This window comes from Cibotium barometz, chromosome 15, assembly GCF_041138505.1.
Source record: "Cibotium barometz isolate CiBa-2024 chromosome 15, ASM4113850v1, whole genome shotgun sequence".
In the NCBI taxonomy this organism is placed as follows: Eukaryota; Viridiplantae; Streptophyta; class Polypodiopsida; order Cyatheales; family Cibotiaceae; genus Cibotium; species Cibotium barometz.
Genome location: NC_141060.1, coordinates 42,524,427 through 42,545,250, shown reverse-complemented (window position 1 = coordinate 42,545,250; position 20,824 = coordinate 42,524,427). Strand labels below are relative to the sequence as shown.

The window sequence follows — 20,824 nt, the reverse complement described above, 5'->3', positions numbered from 1 at the left end:
AGAGTATTGTCCATCTTGGTGGCACGAGTAGGGTAGGTAGGGACCGCATGGGCAATCAAGATAGGCCACGACCCCCCCCCTCCCTGCCCTAGGCCTTCAAGCTATTGAGACAAACCTGACCTTCGTGCCACTTTTGAGTGTTAAGACTCTGTGTAAAAGTGTTAGAACTAGCATTGGGTACTCTTACGATGGGATCAATGTGCTACTTTAATTGCAAATGATTCCCAAAGTGTTACCTAGGTTAGCACTCGCCACATAAGCAGATTCTTTTGTTTAACCTGTCACTTATTTCTAGGTGGTCCAAGTGAAAAGACTTTTGAATTGCAAGTCAAAATTTTCATGTTATAAATTGAATTTTCTCATTCATACAATAGATTGAGGTGTCTTTCTACTCTTCCCTTCATATTTCTTAAGTTAGTGTGTGTACATGATGTCAATGCTTAGGGCTTGGGAATGCTACACCATTCATTGGATCATGTGTTTCTCTTCTCTCTCTTTATGCCATTCTCTCCTCTTGCAGGACCAGGAGTTGTGATGAGATGAAGCTTTCGATGACTGCACAAGCCATTGCTTCTTTGATTTGCATGCTTAAGACACAGCTTTGCAAACATACTATTACAACATAACATACCATAATGAAGACGAGTGTAGACTGGAGTTGTGGCTCTCCATTTTAACCAAATGGTTAAAAATGGCATCACTCGCATGGCCAATTTTAGTTGACTCTTGACAAGACTACTAGCAATTACTAGACTTCGGAAAATTCTCATTGCGATACCAACAATCGTTTCGTGATGGCATCGTAGAGGAGCATTTGTGCAACTAAGTTCTAGATATAACCTGAAATTTGGTTTTTTTCTGCAAACATTATACTTTTTCATTTATTGAGGCACGCAAGGATAACCTCTTAACAACCCCTTAAGATCTTGACATGTAATTGTGCCAAAACCCATCAATCTAGAGAAAGAAAACCTTCAACAGCTTGTGTAGCGTTGACATCAATATGCACATGACTATGGACAAGTGAGTCCTGATTCGCATAGTCAAACACACCACAAATGAACAAAAAAGGTTATAAGGCCAGGGCAATCTAAATTATTTGAATGTGGACATATCATTATCATGCATTCTAATGTAACCAATTCAGCAAGACCGGAGGCTCAGCAATCACCTATATTCCATGTGCCCACCACATGATGGACGCATAGGGTCAATATGGAACATTCTTTGGAAGGTTCTTCAAAATGTTATTTTTAATCCCCAGTTTTGTGCGCATGACATCAGCTTGAAAATGAGGAAGTTTCTTTGTTTCTTTGTAGCTGCTAATCCTGTCTTGTGGTTGCTTGGTACACAGACCCATACTTCGATACCTGCTACAGCAAACTAGTGATTTTAGAATGTTGGTGGAACAAAATGCACCTGTTTACTGAAAGTGATCGTGCCTAACTGCATTACCTAGCAACCAAAGCATTGACCAAAACACAATCACGCCTGTCTGAAGGTCGAGGCCGCTGCCTGTAGTATCTCAAAAACTCACGGGAGCCTACAGTTTTGGCACGCTGCTGCTTTCCAGAGTCATGCCTAATGACCAGTTCAGAACCTCCTGCACTCAAGGACACTGGAGCAGCAATGGGTTCCTCCACTGACACAAGTTTTGCATCTTCTTCCGGAAGGTAACTGTTTAAAAGGCAGCCACAAACCATCAATACTATCCACATGAAACAAAACCAGTGCACTTCCTCTGAATAAGCAGTGTTATGCTTGCACTGCTAAAATGCTAGGACATTGGTGATGCTGCTTTGTGTGGTAGAAATAAGATCCAGTCACTGTGAAATGCACCTGCTGGTGAAGTCATAGAAATCCTCCAGCTCCTCTTCCTGACCCTCATCTCCATATCTAAGCTTACAATGGCTTTTGGATAACATGTGCTTTCTAACCGCCTCCAAACTTTGAAACTGTTTGCCTCGATCTTCACAGTAGAGACACATAAAACCCTTTGTAACCTGTGTGCCAAGGTTCCCTCCATTACACTTAATAAGAGCTTAAGACAAGAGTTAAACTAATATGGTCAAAAATCCAAAAAAGAATACCTTCAAGCCTAAATAGCTTAGCATTCCTTGAGGGTCTTTGAGATATTCCGCATCTGGGATAAAAAATCCATGTTTTTTATGCATATGCTCTACACAACCTTCGACAGTTCCATCAGGTGTTGTATCACAGAAAAAGCACTGATTCGCATCCCAATCTTCTTCCATATCCTCATAATCAGACATTCCAGCTTCCCTGCCTTGCTTATCACTGGAACCATCCATCTCACAACTATCAAAGCTCATCACATCATCATTGACCTCCTCCCATTCATCACTACTATCCTCTTTCACTTGAGATTGACCGCCATCATGGGCATCAATCTGTACATGCTGATAGGTAGCCATTCCAGAAGCTTTGTGATTATGATCAACCTCCGCTTGCCGACTTGGGGCAGGTCTCGTGACTGTTATTGGATTGGAAGAGGGCCATACTGATGCTTTCTGGATGTGTAGCTTAGAGCTAAGATGTTGAGCATGAGCTTTAGTGCTCCGGTATTCTTTGTTGCAAACAGAACACATGTACAACAAATGCTCTGCTTGTGATTTTCCTTTCTCTGCTGCCAAGGCTTCAAGTCTTAAATCAAACAAAGCCTCAGTCACACCAGGCATTCCGGCTACCTGCAGTCACAAGAAAAATACTTAGCCAAACAATAAAAGAAGTGCAGAAATCCAACATAAACAGTAATCTTCCATACGAGTGCAAGGAGTGACATGCGGTGTTCTGATAAGACTAGAACTCAACACACTGGTTTGCTTAGAAAGGTGTAGGCATGTTCAAATTTATGGTGAGACTAGCAGGCTATGTACGCAATAGCATCAACAAAAGAGATTGCAACAAATTGAGGTTCAAAACCACAAACTTGTTCTCAATTAACTTGCAAATGAACACCAGAGTACATTTTTTTTTTAAGAGCGTTGGTGTCATGTGCAACCATTAATCCTAATGCTCACAAACATGTATATTCTTATTAGCAAATATATGGGCAGATTTAGAGTGGATTTTGCAGCCCAATGGTTGGGACACCTTTTGGGCATAGTTTGTGTTGGTCATGTCCACTCCCGGCTAGTTTAGGTGTGAACCCAGCTTACTCACGGGCACTTTTCCCTATGACTGGACACAAGTTTTTTCCCGTGTGAACACACTTATGTGTGTTGGGCACTTTGCCCTAGGCCTTTTAGTACTCACTTGTACTTTCATTTCATATCATTATTGAGTACATCTTTTCCAGCACTCTCACGTTTCTCTGTGCTTGAGGTTGTGTGTGTGTGTGTGTGTGTGTGTGCAGGCTAGCTGCCCTTCTACCCAACATTGGTATCAGAGCTTGGTTAGGGTTGGCATTAGGGTTTTCCCCCTACTGCCCTTCAAAGCTTGAGCCTATTGCACGCATCAGGGCATTAGGGTTTTGCTACATTAGGTTAGGGTTAGGGTTTTTTCTTCAGCCACCCTACCGCCGCCCGCCTCTGCAGGTCGTCGCCCTCAGCTGCGTGCCGCCGCCGCTCTATCCGTACGCCATACTATACCGCTGCCGCCGCTCAGATCTCTGCCGCCCTCTGCGTGTACCACCAAATCTGCGTCGTACGCCTCTGCATCCTCTGCATTAAGCGCCGCCCGTCGCCCTCTGCGCTGCACAGTTCGCAGCGCCGCTGCCGCCTCTGCCGTCACCCCTGCGTGCGCCGCCGTCCCGACTGTTGCTGCCAGATCCGTGTGCCGCCGCCTCCACAACTGCCAAATCTAGGATCGCCGCCTTCAAATCTGCCATCGCCGCCCTCAGATCTGTGCCGCCCGTCATCTGCCCAACGCCGCCCGTCGCCTACCCGCCGTACGACGCCCTGTACCGCCGCTCGGTCCGCCGTACTCCTGTAAAGTGTACCTGCAAATCTGCACCACTCTTGCAAAGTGTACCTGCACACTGGAAAATTCGAGGTATTTGAAAATTTTCCAAATAAAAAAAATTCGATCCCATACAGATTTCCAGGTTAACTTTGTGAGATTTTGCAAAGTTTTGACCAGAAATTGCACAAATTGCCTGTTCAAATTTGGGGCTTTTCACCATTGAGCCTGCAATTGCAACATTGGCACACATTGGCATTGATTTCAGCAGATTTGGTGCATAATTGCACTAGAAATTTGGGAATTTTGCAGAAATTGACTCGATGCAAAAATTGGCACTAGGGTGGGCGGGGGGGGGGGGCGGGGGGGAGAGGGTGCATTTCCGGTCCTAATGTTTAAGTGTGGTTGTGATTTTAAGTGGATAAAAATTGTGTCCCTTTATTTTAAGCGTTTTAATGGCATTAATAGTCGTGTAAATCCCCGAATCAATTCCTTCGCCCCATCCCTTCCCCCCACTTGCACATCTGCTGCCAATACCCCTCCTGCCCTTTGCACTGCTCCTCCACCCCCTCTTTCTTGTTGGAGTGGGCAGGGACACGGGTGGGGGCACGGGGGGGTTTGCTGCAGCATGGGAGCAACAGGGGGCTGGTAGGTAGTACAGGCCATTCTCTTTTACACCTGCATGTTGTGGGCAGTCTCCCCCACCTTCAAAAGCATCCCCTCTCAGTCATTTCCATCTTCCTTGACCAACGCTGCCCTAGATTGCTCAATTGAGTTCCAAAGAAAGTCCTCCAGCCATAGTTTCCTGGTATTTCATGAAACACGTGACATAAAACGTTTCGCACCTTTATGGGACTTTTGAAAACATTTCGTACCTTTAAAGAGGGTAAAAGTCCCATAATCTTGAATCCATGTAAATGTATAGAACATGCAAAAACTACTTATCATTGCAACTTCCATCATGAAAATCAAGCATTTTGCATTGTGAAACCTAATTTCTGAATTTTTTATCTGATTGAAGATTCAACATAGTTATGAATAAAAAAGCCAAACTTCACTACACAGGTGAGTCTTTGCAAGACAGCACTTGCTAAGGATGGTGCATGCACAAAAGGAGAAGCACTGTATATTTTCTTTGCTTTATCTATGGAGCAAGGTACTATTTTATGATGACCACAAATTTTGGGGAGAGAAATTACAGCCAAAAAAACAACTATGAGATGTACAAAACACCTCATAAGTTTCAAAAGATATGATACTATTGGAAAAGCATTTGCTCAATGCTCCACCCTCCTGGAGTTTCTACAGGTGACGGATGTGCTCTATGTTGTAAGGCCCCCTTTATGAGGAGTAGCCATTGTGTTGAGCACCCGGGCACCCGACAATTCCCAGTTAGATACTGGATGGTGGCCAAGTGTGGCTAGATGGTTAGGACTCAGGAGATAGCTTATGTAGGCTTGACACTTTGCCAAGTAGGATGCATGCTTGTGCGGGCTGTTTTTTTTTATTGGAGCAGAGGCTTCATCATTGCTGCGTTTTTTTCTGCATCGGTACTGTTGGATTGCTGCATTTTTGTTGTTGGAAGCTGAAGCTTTCGTCTAGGTGCTGAGGACAGGGTTCCTAAGAGATTTGCTTTCTCCATTTCTCTTTCCCCACCCTCCCTCCCTCCCTCTCTTCTTTCTCTCCTCTTGTTGTGCACAACTTCAGAGGAGGCTATTTGTTGTTTTTTTTACAACCCTCTTTCTTCAGAGAAGGTTTCTTGTCAGAGGACATGGCTTCAAGAGATTTCTCTACTGATGCTCCTTCTCCAATTGATACTCCCGCTCCTTCATTGCTTGCATCCCCTGCTCCCGCTCCCTAGGTGGTTCCTCTTCCCAATCTTTCTTCTTTTGAGTTTCTCTCATCCAAGTCTTTCTCCCACCCCTAATACCATCCTACAATCCTCCCCAAGTCGGTGACTCCATGAGGCTTACAGCAACCAACTATCATACTTAGTATTTCTACTCTCAATTATTAGCCGGTGTGTGCATGGCTATCTCCACACCTCACTTGGTGGACCCTACTTTGAGAAGCATATTGATGCTCGCGCTCGTCTTATCATCATCCATTGCACAGGCACAGTTTGTCTCTACCCGGAGTAATGCTCATCAAATGTGGATAGAGAGTTTCATCAGAGTGAAGATTGTCGAATTGGAGTCGGATCTGGAGAAGTTTACAATCAATGAGTCAGATATCTTGATTGAGAAGATTCGAGAGTTCACCCGTATCAAGATGTAGCTTGAGGAGTACGGGAGCACCATCAACAATCCCATCCATAAACTTCTTGGTAAATTGCCTACTTCCTTTGATTCTTTTAAGAATAATATTTATTTCCGTGATCCTTTTCCCCTTTTTGAGGAAGTTGAGTTATCTTCACAACACGTGCATGCTTCACGGAAAAGGCAAGTCGGAGTCTGCTTTTGTTGCCTCTGACAAGGGAAAAGGCAAAGGCCGAAAAGGGACCTCCAACAACAAAAACACAGGCAAAGGCAAAGGCAAGGGTAAACAAGATTCAAAGGAGTCCAAAGACAAAAGCAATGAATGTGATTACTGTGGCAGGACAGGTCATACTGAGGCTCGCTACTTTGCTTGTCGTGATGACTCTCGAGTAGCCAAAGCCAAGTATAAAGCCCAAGATGCTTCCAAAGCATCTGACAAGGACAACACCAAAGACAAGGTCAAGGACAAAGTTTCAAAGGAGGGATCTACCAAAGTTGCATACATGGCAGTAACAGATTTATCTACTACTTCACAGGATGCACTCCTCGTGCTCATAGCAATGGCTTCTCCAGAAGAGGTCAGTGACACACCTAAAGCGGTGGAATGGGTTGGTGATAGTGGTGCTTCTACCCACATGACCAATCAAGCCCATATCTTGGAGGACTACCAATCTCTCTCTTCTTCAATTCATATTGGCTACAACTCTTCGCTTCTTGCCAGGTGTTGGTAATTTTGGGATTTTTCCCAGCTTTTCTGGCATTTTCCAGTCGACCTGTCCAATAGCCCCAGGCGGCCTGTTTTGCAGCTCCAGTCGGCCAGCTTACCTCTACTATAAATAGTGGGTGCTGGCCTCTCATTGTTCATTCAGTCTTGGACATATTTTGCTCCCTCACTTATGAGACTTGTAGTGTCTCTTGCTTGGGACTATTTTGCTTCAGTATATTCAGCATAGTTTTCTCCATCTCTCTCTCTCTCTTGCACTCTCTGTTCAGCACATTCTAGTGCCACTGCTTCCGCTCTGTGAACTCTTTCAGAGCTGTGTGGAGAAAAGAAAACTCAGAAGAGAGAGAGTGAAGCTTTAAGAACTCTACACTAAATACAAGATCCGGTACACAATACCCAATACACTATGGGGTGGGGACAGGGGTGGTATTTATTCCACCTCCCCCTATGCTAGTCGACCAACAAAAAGGCAACCTAACGACCATGAAAAAACAGGAAAAAAATACGAAAAGTGGGAAAAAATGGAGGAACCCTGAGCAATGCTCCTGGGCGGGCACACCCACAACAAAAGCCCTCAGTGAGATAATGTACAGACAGGAGATGACTGCTGCTAACACTATATACACAAGATCCGATACAATGAGGAGTGGGGGGGCAAGGGTGGTATATATACCACCCTGTGCTGCTGGTCGACCAACCTAAAACAGGCCCACAGCAGCAGAAATGCCCACAACTAAATAATCATCTCTCGGCCAACAAACAGGCCAAACGGCCAGAAGCAAACGAAATCAACCAACACAGAACCAGTCAGCCAACTGAAAGTCTCCCCACTACTAGCAAAATTGGGAAATCATGGAAAATGAGGAAAAATGGAGACTACTCCTAACCGGGCAAGCACACCCACAACAGAGGCCCTCACTCCCTACTGACTAATATGGTACAGATAGGAGATGATTGCTAACACAGGGGGGTTTATTTAGGTGCGGGGAGGAGGTGCTTGCGCATGGAGAGTGCCAATAGGGGGCAAGTGCATCCAGGTGGGGAAGCCGTCTGGACAAAGTGCATGGGCACTAGGTGTATTAAGGAGCCTGGAGGAAGCACCACCTGTCCACGAGAGATCTCAAAGGGGTGTACATGGGGAGAGGGGCAGAGGTGGCAAGGGACGAGGTACGTGCGCCACCAGTCCGGGAAGGGTCGGGATGTTAGACATCATCCCCTACTTGCTGGCTTTCTATTTGGTATCCTATTTTTGCCTCTAGGGCTGACCATGTTAGTCTGAGGGGCTGGTCTCCCCTAATATATTTTACCCATATTTATTCCCCATTTATGGTCTGGGGTATTTTTCCCAGTCGTGGAGGTACTTTTGCTTCAGTCGGCTGCCTTCATGTAGGTGTATATATAGCCGGCATGCCTCCTTCATAATTTATTGCTTGCCTAGCTTGTCTGGCTGCAATCCCTCACATACGAGGTTCTCCCCTCTTGCTTGGGACTTGTATTCCTTTTGATGATGATATTGAGAGCAGGTTTTCACCTATGTTTCCTCTCCATCTCTCTCTCTCTCTCTCCATCCATCACACCCCCCCCACTAGCTCAGTACTTTCATAGTTTATTTCATGTTTATTTTGTCCTTTTTTCTCGACATCCACAGGACATTGACATTTGTACATTGATTTGTCTCATAGGTCAAGTTCGGCCTCTAGTAGACATTAATACAGCTTTCTCTCTCTCTCTCTCTCTCTCTCTCTCTCTCTCTCTCTCTCTCTCTCTCTCTCTCTCTCTCTCTCTCCTATGTTTCCACTTTCCCTTCTTCCGCTGCACATTCTATCTTGGTATCAGAGCGCCGGTGATTGTCAGCATTGAATGCTCCCTCCTCTACCTCTTCAGCATAGTTGTTACGAGGCGCGCCTCTAACGGTTAGAGGCGTTCGAGGCGTACGACTACCTAATCGAGGCGTCCACCCAACCAAAAAAAAAAGATTTTTTTTATATATTTATTTTTTTATTTTTTGCTGGTTTGAGTCTTTAGACGGGGGCTTTAAGGGCCCAAGGCAGCCCCTCTCACACACACTCTCTCTCTCCCTCATTCTCTCCCTCCCTCCCTTAAGCCTTTCTCAAGACCCAAAGTTCAAAGTTCAAACTTCAAACACACTAGGATGATGATGTTTTTTATACCCACTTTTGGAGCTCTCTCTATACTCTACCAGTTCATTTGAGTTCATTTCATTTTACTTTGTACCCTTGAATCTTGATGATGAATCCAAATGATGGTGATGGACTATTTTTCGTCTCATAGGTCATTTTGGCCTTTTGCAGACGTTTAATACAGCTTTCTTTCTTTCACACACACACTCTCTCTCCCTCTCATACGCACCCTCTCTCTCTCTCCCTCCCTCCCTCAAGGCTCATACATACACACACTAGTCTCTCTCTCTCTCTCTCTCTCTCTCTCTCTCTCTCTCTCTAACTTTCACTATATATATTATATCTATCTATCACTATATACATATATATATATATATATATATATATATATATATATATATATATATATATATATATATATATATATATATATTCTTTCGAGGCACGTACCATACCCGCCTCGTATCAAACGCCTCTAACAACCTTGCTCTTCAGATCTGCGTTTTCCTACCCATGGACAGTGTCATGTGCACAGTGTATCTACCGTGTGCTACACGCACACAAGACTAGTTTCGAGGCTTGGGGAAGCTTGGAACTAGGCAAGCTGATTGACGAGCTGAGTTAGGGAAATACTAACGGGCGGGCACACAAGAATGGACGGGCGGGCGCCCAAGTGTGGACGCCCGATGACCGGCCAAGAGCCTATAAAAGGGTGGCCAAGGTTAGTTATTGGGACATAGAGAGTCTCACAAGTTTGTGAGAGCTCTATGGTCTTGGAGCCTAGATCTAGTGCAGACGTGCACCTGCTTTACGCAACCGAGGCCGGCAACAATCTTGAGGCCCGCGAGGGCAGCTTCGTGGCAGTATGGGACGTCGCGAGGAGGAGATTGGTCGGTACGTCAACCTAGTTAGCTCAACTCGTGGCTCGGTGGGGACAGCCAAGACTGTGGGCTCACCCACGGCTGTCATGGTTGGGAGGTGAGTCATGCCTGCACCCCCTTGTTTGTTTGTTTGTTCATTTGTTTGCAGGATTCGAGTTTCGAACCAAGATCGATCACGAGGAGATCCGTGGGGATTTGACAGTGGTATCAGAGCATACCTCGTGAACGAGCAAGTCGGTAGGTAGAGAAGATGAGATCGAAGAAAGGTATGTGTTAAAAAGCTTACTGTTTTTTCTATGCATACTGCTGTTTTCAGATTCAGTATGTGTTTTTCCTTCATCAAAGAAACCCATGTTGATGGGAGGTGGTAGTCTAAGTAGGGTCGTTGCTTTGCATGAAGAAGAGGTCTGAATCGTTTGTGCAGTCGCATGTACTGTAGTGAGAGAAAAAAAGAAAAAAAGCAAGTTTGCTTTTCGTTGAATGTTTGAGAGAGAGCGATTGTGACACAGAGGCACTGGCGGCTGGCGGATTTGTGCGTTGGCAAGTTTGCAGGCGGTGGCTACCGACGGCTGAAGGCGCCTAAGACTAGCCAAGTGGGCGGCAGGCTAAGCCAGCGCCCAGGCCAGGCATGGCGGGCGCCCAAACCACGTGGCCTTGTGGCCAGGCTTGCGCAGCCAGCCCAGGCGGCGCCTAGGCCAAGCGAGCGCCCAGCCCAGCCCAGCCCAGCCCAGCCTGGCAGGGCCACGCTACCATGAAGCCCAGGCCCACGCGGACTGTTGCAGGCGCAGGATAGCGTGTCAGCAGCCGTCGACGGGGGCGATCAGGCGCTGACAGTGGTTGGCGACGACAGCATGGCGACAGCAGCAGACGGCAGCTCCAACCGGCGGGCTAATCCAGGAGGAGAAAAAAAAAACAAGGAAAGCCACGTTTTTTTAGAGCTTTCGTTTTTTTTTTAAGTTTTAAAATTTTTTTTAAGGTTTAAAAAAACTCCTCCAAGATTTCAAAGTGTTTTTTTTTTTGAGTATAGAATATATATATCCATACATATGTATGTATGTATGTATGTATGTATGTATGTATGTATTTATTCAAGAAAAAAAAACACAAAAGCAAAGCAAAAGCTTAAGCCTAGCTTTTGGAGATTTTTTGGCTTTTGGGACTATCTTTATGAACCCCTTAAGTGGGCTTCTTGCCACACATCTCTCAAGTTTTCAAGCTCTCAAGCTCTCAAGTTCACTCGCACTTTCATTGTGCAAAGATCGAATTTTCTCTCCACGTACCCTCTTCACGATGTCGACCCAAGAATCGGAGTTGGAGCCCCTTGTGGTACGCGAAGGCTTGCCGGCTACGTAAGGTACCGATGCCGATCTTTTTGATGATTTTGTGTCAAAATCAGATTTCCAAGAGTTCAAAGTAGCTCTCGAAGCTTCTTCGACGGAACGTCAGGCACAAATCACAGCCCAGATGCAAACTTTGCAGAACTCCATCGCTCTCTTGACCACTACCCTCTCTACTTTCTCGGGTATGGATACCTTGGCTTCAGCTTTAGGCCCCAACATTACTCCGGAACCGTTCAGGAGCGAGCAAAAGCAGCGAACCAAGGAGATCGTGGACACGTGGCTACACAAGTGGCAAGTTCACTTTCAGTTTCATCCATATGATGATGGAAAGAAGATCTAGTTAGCAGCAGGTTTCCTGTCCGGCAAAGCTTTGCTTTGGTGGAAGGAACTCAACCCTAAGCCAACGACTTGGGCACAATTCGAAGACGTTTTCAAGAAAGAATTCCTCAAGAAAGAGGATGATTACGATGTTGTTGCCCGGTTTTCAGCTTTGACCATGACCTCGCAACACCTCACTTATGAGGTCTACCTCCAGAAGTTTCGTGACTTGCAGATGAAAGCTACAAAGATGGATCCCACTACTCTTTTGGGGTTTTTCGTAGCTGGTTTACCAGACTCGTACCGATTACAGGTAAAAAATAACAAATGGACGAGGCCATTTATTCAGCTCGTATCTATGATGATACGATGGTCTCTTCCAAGTCGAAACCCGTTACCGAGCAGGGGAACAAGCATAAAAGAAAGTTCTCCGCACCTATGGCTAACACGATAGAAGGAAAGTCTTCGGACCAACCTTCGAAGAGTTCCAGTTCGACACCAGCGAAGAAGAAACGACTTCTTAGCTCAAGAAGGAAGGACGTTGTTTTATCTGCGAAGAAAAAGGACACATGCGTAACGAGTACCCAAAGCAAAAGGGTACCAAGACAAACGCAGGACCCAAGCCAAAGGCAGCTAACCAGTTGTCTTTGACAAGTACGTCAATTACTGTGCTTTCTCGCCCTAGTACTTGTTCTGATTGTCTATTCAATTCTAAAGTATTTCGCTTGCATGATCTTCTCGGAGTTTATGGAGAAGTGAATGGCCATAAAATTCACATTCTTTTAGACCCTGGCAGTTCACATAACTTTGTTAACTACAAACTTGTGCAGAAATTGAGTCTTGATACGACACTCACCGACCATACCTATGAGGTACGCCTACTTGCGGGACGGCAAGTTTGGGATCGCAAGGTGGAGATGCTTCCAACCCAGATTCAGGACTACAAAGACACTCTGGAATGCTATGTAATGCACCTAGAGAATGTAGACTTGTTATTAGGGATTGAGTGGTTTAAGACTCTTGAAGTCCAGATAGATTGGTCTAGTCATATTTTTTCTTTTCAGCATAGGAACACCAAGTATAGTATTTTAGGTGATTGTATTCATCCCTCTCAGGGACCTCTTGTAAATACAATTGATTTTGGAAATATAATGGATTCTTCTTTGTATATTGCTTTCCATTGTGTATTGATTCCACTTTCTTCTTTTCTCATCCCTTTCATGGATGTAAATGAATTAAGTGTGTTTGAAAGCAAAGAATTACAGAAGATACTTGATTCGTTTCAAGACGTATTTCCTAAGGAACTGCCATTGGGTTTACCACCTGAACGGGCAGTAGATCATCGTATTGACTTGATCCCTGGTGCTCATCCTGTGAGTATTCCACCTTATAGGATGAGCCAAGCCGAGGAAGATGAGTTGGCTAAACAACTCGAAGATTATTTGAGGATGGGCCAGATCCGTCCAAGTAAATCACCTTGGGGTGCACCTGTGTTGCTTAGGAGAAAGAAGGACAATACCTGGAGAATGTGTATAGATTACAAGAGATTGAACAAGCTGACCATTAAGAACCGTTATCCTCTCCCTAGATCAGATGACCTGATTGACCGGTTAGCAGGAGTGAAATATTTCACGAAGATAGATTTACGTACTGGCTATCACCAGATACGTATTAATAAAAGGCATGTCGAAAGAACCGCCTTTCGGACTAGGTATGGCCATTACGAGTTTCTCGTATTACCTTTTGGGTTAACCAATGCTCCAGCCACTTTCCAGCAAATGATGAACGATCTTTTTCGTGAGGTGGTGTTCCTGAATGATATTTTGATTTATAGTCGTACTCTTGAGGATCATGTCAGACACCTCACGCTTGTCTTATCTATTTTAAGACAGAATCGACTATATGCTAAGTTAAGTAAATGTGAGTTCTTTATGACCGACATCATTTACTTGGGACACAAGATCACTAGAGATGGATTGAGCATTGACTATGACCGAGTTCAGAAGGTTCTGGACTGGCCTATACCGCGAACAGTGAAACAACTTCGTTCTTTTCTCGGTTTTCTTGTTTTTCTTCCGAAATCTGTACGGGAGTACTCTCAGCTCACACTACCGATAACCGACTTATTGAAAGGTCGTGGTCATAAGTCAAATCAGCCTATCACTTGGAATAACGATTTGGATATGGCCTTCAGACTTTTGAAAGATAAAGTCAAGGAAGCACCTATCTTAGAATTACCCGATCCTAGTCGGCCTTATGTTCTTGAAACTGATGCCAGTGATTATGCTATCGGGACTGCTTTATTTCAAGATGGTAGACCGGTTGCTTTTGAAAGTAAAAAGCTAGACGACACTCAATCTCGTTGGCCAACCCTTGAGAAGGAGCTTTATGCTGTGATTCATGCTCTCAAGGTTTGGAGACATTATTTATATGGCTCCAAGTTTGTGGTATTGACTGATCATCAGTCAATCAAGTATGTGTGTTATGCGGATGATTTGAGAGGCAGGAAAGCTCATTGGACAGAGTTAATGCAAGATTTTGATTTTGAGATCCGTTATCGAAAAGGGTCCATGAATAGTATTGTAGATGCGCTTAGTCGGATTAGAGAGGTGAATACTTTGTCGTTCACCGAGATTTCTACTAACTTATTTCAGTCATTGAGAGGGCTTTGCAGGACTGATAGTTATTTTGGTCCATTTTGGCAAAAGATCCAGGACGGGAGCTCATTGATTGACCAAGACTCGATGACTGAGCAGTCTACCATTTAGGCTCAGGAGGCCAGTGGATGATTCGGAATGGTTTACTATTCCGTAATGACAAAATTTGTGTACCACAGATCCCGGACATTAGGTCCAAGATTCTTAAGGAGTGTCACGACACCCCTTCTGCTGGACACGGGTACACAGGACACTATCATTAGTGAAATACTTTTTATTGGCTGAAGATGAAAGGGTATATAGAAGATTATGTTCTCAAGTGTCAAATTTGTCAGGCAAATAAAGCTGAACGCTTTAGACAAGCTGGGTTGTTGCATCCTTTGCAAATCCCAGGTAATAAATTGTCATGTGCATCACAGATGCCATGGACATTTCCAAGGCTAGATCCAGAAGAGGCAAACAGATAAAGACCATGAACCAGTAGAATCAGGATGATAGAGCACAGATCACCTTGGGCAGTGAAGACTGGAGACAGGCATGGAGAGCAAAACTGAAGACCAGATGGTTGTCGGCTGCAGGAAAAGGGTTGCTGGCTGCACACAAGGCTGTCGGCTGCACATTGGAGTGGTCGGCTGTACCAGAAGACAAGGTAGCTGAGAAGCGCATGCATCAGGACCAGTCGGCAGCAATTAAAACAATTGTATGCATTTATGACTGGCCGACCAGCAGTCGGCCAGCATAAAATATGTCCAAGACCCCTATAAAAAGCATAAGTGCTCATCATTGTAAGGATTCTCTCCCACTAGGGGATTGGATCATTAGAGGTCCCATAGGGGATAGATTTTAGGGTTAACAACCTTTTTATGAAGGCAGCCCATGGCTGCAAAGATATGTACCTTTTTGTACCATAGTATATACTGAACTTCCAGCACTTCTCACTCTCTCTCTCTCTACTCTCTCTCTACCTGCGTTTTTGCATCAGATGGTGCGTTTTTGCATCAGAAGGTTTCCAAGAGTGTTTAGGGCTGAAAGAAGACTACCCAGAGCTTCCGCGCGTTACATTGGTATCAGAGCATCAGGCTCAGCAAAGCTAAACACTGATTCAGTCCCAGATGATGGTGTACAGGTCCAAGGTACAGGAAAGTACACGGATTCGAAGCCCAAGGCGGGAACACAGATCGGGAAGAACTCCCAGGAGGTTTGTTGGTGGTGTTCCACAATGGCAGATGGGGATGGCAGTTCCGTGAGCCAGATAGGTTCTAAGGGAACGGTCCCAAGGGAGGTTGATCCTCCAAGGGTGATGTGAGAGTGCCAGACTCAGTTCCAGGAACGAAGACCAAGACGGTGTTCAGAGCCAGGGCAGGAATGGATTGTGGACTAGAGGAAGACCAGATGCATAGATCTTCATCAGAGACAGAGTGGTTTGGAGAACAGATCGGATTTTCAGGGAAAAAGGTTTGCCAGGGATGGATGATGACAGAGGGACTTCGGGACAGGATTGGGATGATGACAGTCATCCAAGAGCAGGGGGAGACATTGACTACTCTTCAGAGAGATTACCCTGGCTTTTTAGTGAGCTCAAGAGTGAGCTCTTAAAGGAAGGGGAGTATGTCATGTGCACAGTGTGTATCTACCATGTGCTACACGCACGCAAGACTAGTTTCGAGGCTTGGGGAAGCTTGGAACTAGGCAGGCTGATTGACGAGCTAAGTTAGGGAAATACTAACGGGCGGGCACCCAAGAATGGACGGGCGGGCGCCCAAGTGTGGACGCCCGATGACCAGCCAAGAGCCTATAAAAGGGTGGCCAAGGTTAGTTATTGGGACATAGAGAGTCTCGCAAGTTTGTGAGAGCTCTATGGTCTTGGAGCCTAGATCTAGTGCAAACGTGCACCTGCTTTACGCAGCCAAGGCCGGCAGCAATCTTGAGGCCTGCGAGGGCAGCTTCGTGGCGGTATGGGACGTCGCGAGGAGGAGATTGGTCGGTACGTCAACCTAGTTAGCTCAGCTCATGGCTCACTGGGGACAGCCAAGACTGTGGGCTCGCCCACGGCTGTCATGGTTGGGAGGTGAGTCAAGCCTACACCCCCTTGTTTGTTTGTTTGTTCGTTTGTTTGCAGGATTCGAGTTTCGAACCAAGATCGATCACGAGGAGATCCGTGGGGATTTGACAAACAGATCTGCATTTTTTGCTGTGAAGCTTGCGTTTCAGTTCTTCAAGGGCTGATTCATCCCCATTCAGTGGGCTGCAGTTCCTCCTCATCAGGGCGTCAGTTGGCAGCCTCTAGGCAGCCTAACGGGCGTTTTTTTCTGGACAGCATGCTTGCCCTTCTTGGCGGCACCTTCCAAGGTTCTCAGGCGTTTTTTTCAGGTCTGGACAGCAACATAGCTGTCCCAACAGGCTGCGTTTTTGGCCTGTGTGGGCTTGCTTTCCCTTGCCCTGATCTTGGAGCTCTCTGGGCTCCCTTTTGCCTGTCCCTTCTGGTTATCTTGTGCCATCCCTCCCCCCCCTGATTGTACTTGTTCTGTGCAGTAGTTCTTGATCTCACACTTCAGCGTTTCCATATTCAGCCCGTTCTACAGCCCCTTATACCTCTGCGTTTTCAGATTTGCAGCCATGGTTGCTACATTTTTCTGACCCGATCTTGCTGGTAGCTCTACCTTTTGGGCTTGTACCAGTCCGACGACATCAGTTTTCAAAGGGGGATGTGGAGTCCTTTCATCTTGTGATGCCCACCTCAGTGGCGTGTACTTATGTACAGCATTGGGCAACTCGTGTTATGGAGTTTGGGCAGATGGACCCCATCTTTTCTACAGAGTCTTTACATCTTGCGATGCCAACCTTTTCAGAGGATGCTTTTGTACAGCATTTGGCTACTCTTGGTACAGAGTTGGAGCAGATTGACTCTTTCTTTTGAGGATTCCAATGAGGAGCAACTTGCTTCTCCCAGGATTGATTATATACAAGATCTGATCTTGGTTGGTTATGAGTTTTTTCATACCTTCTCCAGGCTGGATACACGACATTCAACTTCGGGGAGTGTTCTTACACTTGGGTTTGGAACCATTATTTGGAGCAGCACGTCGCAGCCTATATGGTTGTTTTCTTCCACAGGAGCGGTGTACCTGGAAGCTTGTTATGTTGCTTTTGTAGCCGAGTTGCTGAGGAGATCGCTTGTGGAGCTTTCTTGGTACCCGTTTTTGCAGTCTTTCATCTTTGATCGAGGTCGGCGTCTCTGGCTTCTTGGAGTTTGCTCAGCATCCGATGCTGAGAGGGGGTGTTAGACATCATCCCCTACTTGCTGGCTTCCTATTTGATATCCTATTTTTGCATCTAGGACTGACCATGTTAGTCTGAGAGGCTGGTCACCCCTCACATATATTTTACCCATATTTATTTCCCATTTATGGTCCTGGGTATTTTTCCCAGTCGTGGAGGTACTTTTGCTCCAATCGGTTGCCTTCATGTAGGTGTATATATAGCCGGCATGCCTCCCTCATATTTTATTGCTTTCCTAGCTTGTCTAGCTGCAGTCCCTCACATACGAGGTTCTCCCCTCTTGCTCGGGACTTGTATTCCTTTTGGTGATGATATCGAGAGCAGGTTTTCACCTCCCTCTCTCTCTCTCTCTCTCTCTCTCTCTCTCTCTCTCTCTCTCTCTCTCTCTCTCTCTCTCTCTCTCTCTCTCTCTCTCTCTCTCTCGTTTCCACTTTCCCTTCTTCCGCTGCACATTCTATCACGGGAGAGGGGGGGAAGCGACAAGGAGGGTTACGTGTAGGGAGGGGTGCCAAGGGGAGGCATGGCGGGCATCGTCCGAGGTGTTATGGGCACTGCACCTGTGGATTCGGGGTGTTGGTGGATGACGCCCGCGGATGCGTGCAGGCATAATTTCGCGAGGAATAAGCTCCCGAGTGTTAGGGGGAGGTGTTCGTAGGCGTCGTATGTCACTCGAGGGGGGGTCGTGACAGGATCCACCGCACGCGCCCGGGGATGTCCGTCAAGATTTCTTTAGTGAAATTGTTCGGTGCTACGTGAGCACCTACCGTTCGGCGTTTGGACATCCGGAATGCTCCTAAATTTGGTCTGAAGTCACTAGATTTCAAAACTTTACGAGTCAATTTAGGCCACTTCGATTATTCGTCTCAATCTTGAAAAAAGCTCTATCAGGGATAATGTCGTGCTTAAGATTTCAATTTGAATTTTGTTTTCTCATTTCCTAAGTAAAAAGTGCTTAATTTGCAATCGCCTCAAAATAGCAGCTTCCTAGGGATAAAAAATAACAACTAAATGCAACCATAATGAACTACATGAGCTACACTTGCAATGGATATGCCTCAGAGCATTAGATAGCTTGAGCATCCATCGGAAGCTTCTACACTCGACTGCTGCAAGCCTCTTCTTAGCGAGCCAAAGTGGTGGGCCAACCCACCATGTGGGGCATCAATTGATATTGGTCCTTGTCAAGATTTTGCATGAGCCAGGTTCAGTGGCCATCCAAAACTTGCTTTGAGCAGGAAGTGGCAGTCAAACTACCCAAACTTTACACCAACTTGGCTCCCACACCGACGTTCCTTGGAGTCGCAAAAAGTCCGACCTAGCTCAATCTCTTGGATCTTGGCTTCAGTTCTCCGGACTTCCCCCACATCACAAATGGACTACCCGGAGACGATGCCAATGGAAGGCACTCTCTCAAGGATGACATTGACTTGGCCAGTTCCACCGCTTTGCCTCCTCCAAGTTGTTGCGAATTTGGCCACCCAAAGGTCTACTCCCTAGATTTCTTCATATTGGCATCCCTACTTTGAAGGTGGACATGCACACAATAATAGTTCTCAGCTGAGGAAGTGAACTCGAGGTGCCTCTTTGTTCCTTTTCATGTGCAAGCAGTGCATGAGCCGTAAAGATCTGATAGTAGACTCTTGGAAATAACGGTTGATGTAAGAAGATGCATGTGCACCAGCACACATGCACACCATGACTCCAAAAGTGAAAACACACAGATCTAAGCTGTACTATATGTGCTAGATGGGGTTCTATGGGATGCATTGCAAATCTATGCATGCGAGGTCTGGTCTATGCTAAGGTCAGTACATCTGCTCGTTCCAATTTGTGAAAACGTAATTACGCACATTTCTGTTTGCAAAAAAAATCAAGCTGCCTGCAGGGCAGACACTATGAGCTCTGTCACAAAAAAGTACACACAAACATGCTACATGCATAAACACATAAAAACACACACACATATGTACATAGGCCGCATACATACATACAGAAAAAGCACACACAAATAAGTTTTCTCTTATCTGTCATGATTGCAATGAACTAAACTTAGGCCGTTAAATTTTTCTAATCCAGACGCCGAGGTAAAATAAACCCATTATAATGCACTCAAAAGATGCAAATGATAGGGTTGAACCCTAGTGTTATGCAAACCCTATGAATCACGAAGAGATACCTTTCTTCTGAGGTTGTATTGGTGCCAATCTGAGCGATAGTGCGACTTCTGAGCAGTCTCGTCGAAGAACTCTGTGTTGCAGGCGTTGCACACCAAGCTCGGCATGGCGACTTCACCCGCACAGAAATCAAATCTAGGTCTATGGTTATGTGATCCCTGACCCGAGTCCCTACCTACAGCTTCGCCTATTCAAGCAGAAGAGAACCGAACCGAAACTTGTGAAGTCCATGAAGTCGAACTATATTTTGATATTTATAGATGCCCCAAATAAACAAATGAAATACTCACCGAGGCTTGCCGTTATTTTTGGCCCGCCTTGTTAAATAGAAGGCTTCCAACCTTGATATTTTAGTATTTTTGGCCTACCTTTGTTGAACATCCAAGAGTCGAGTTTCTACAGAAATTTCACTCTATAGGGCACCAAATTGGCATCCCGATTAATTACATGGTATATTCTAGCAATTTATTTATGGTAGTTTCCACCGACCACCTTAAAAATCCATTATCTTTTGTTATGTTTAACACTCGTTGTTTCTCTCTCTTGCTCCCTCGTGATTGCGTATGTGGCAAATTATCCATTTGTGTAAAAATATGTTGCTCTCCATGGATGACACAATGCATACCAAATTTCTCTCAGTAATCTCTCTTCTCTCTCGTTCTCCTACAATTGTCCTCGATTTGGGTTTCCCTAATCTCTCTCTCTCTCTCTCTCTCTCTCTCTCTCTCTCTCTCTCTCTTGCTTGTACCAAGATGAAGATATCCTGGAAATGGGAGGCCCTGTATTCAGAACTAAATGCAATCATTTACATGATGGAGAAATACGTGCTCGCAAGCTCGGAGAAGCCAAAGAAGCACCCCTAGGCGGATGGGCAAAAGACGAGCTGAAAGTTATGAGGGACATCCTAATATGCCAGGAAGATACGTAGAATAGGGAAATTAAAGAGCTCAAGAAAGCCCATGTGACCGGAGTGGGAAAGTGGAAAGCACAAGTTGAAGGCCTCAAGGAGAAGCTACATGTATGCAAAGCATAGATGAAAGAAGAAGGGAAAATTAATCCCTCCCTTGCCTCGGAAGTTGTGTTAAAACCCTAAAGATCTCTCTAGCTAATCACTATGCATAAACACACATA

General features: G+C 45.4%; 1 protein-coding gene across 1 annotated transcript; it reads right to left on the bottom strand.

Annotated features, from left to right (window-relative positions):
• Positions 1 to 961: 961 nt before the first annotated feature.
• On the bottom strand, positions 962 to 19,939 carry LOC147631319 (cytoplasmic 60S subunit biogenesis factor REI1 homolog 1-like). The gene is made up of 5 exons (XM_086809701.1): positions 19,696 to 19,939; positions 2,091 to 2,708; positions 1,840 to 2,003; positions 1,456 to 1,677; positions 962 to 1,370 (listed from the first exon to the last, which is right to left on the bottom strand). Exons 1-5 carry the CDS (start codon positions 19,798 to 19,800, stop codon positions 1,211 to 1,213), a joined length of 1,269 nt encoding a protein of 422 aa, XP_086665827.1. The 5' UTR covers positions 19,801 to 19,939; the 3' UTR covers positions 962 to 1,210.
• Positions 19,940 to 20,824: the final 885 nt, after the last annotated feature.

What these genes read in the sequence shown, in the direction of transcription:
- LOC147631319 (XM_086809701.1), bottom strand. Translation starts at nt 19,800, where the DNA reads ATGCCGAGCTTGGTGTGCAACGCCTGCAACACAGAGTTCTTCGACGAG. An exon ending in AATACAACCTCAGAAGAAAG is followed by an intron (nt 2,709 to 19,695) that starts GTATCTCTTCGT and finishes TTGTGACTGCAG; the next exon opens with GTAGCCGGAATGCCTGGTGT. An exon ending in TAAGCTATTTAGGCTTGAAG is followed by an intron (nt 2,004 to 2,090) that starts GTATTCTTTTTT and finishes CTTGGCACACAG; the next exon opens with GTTACAAAGGGTTTTATGTG.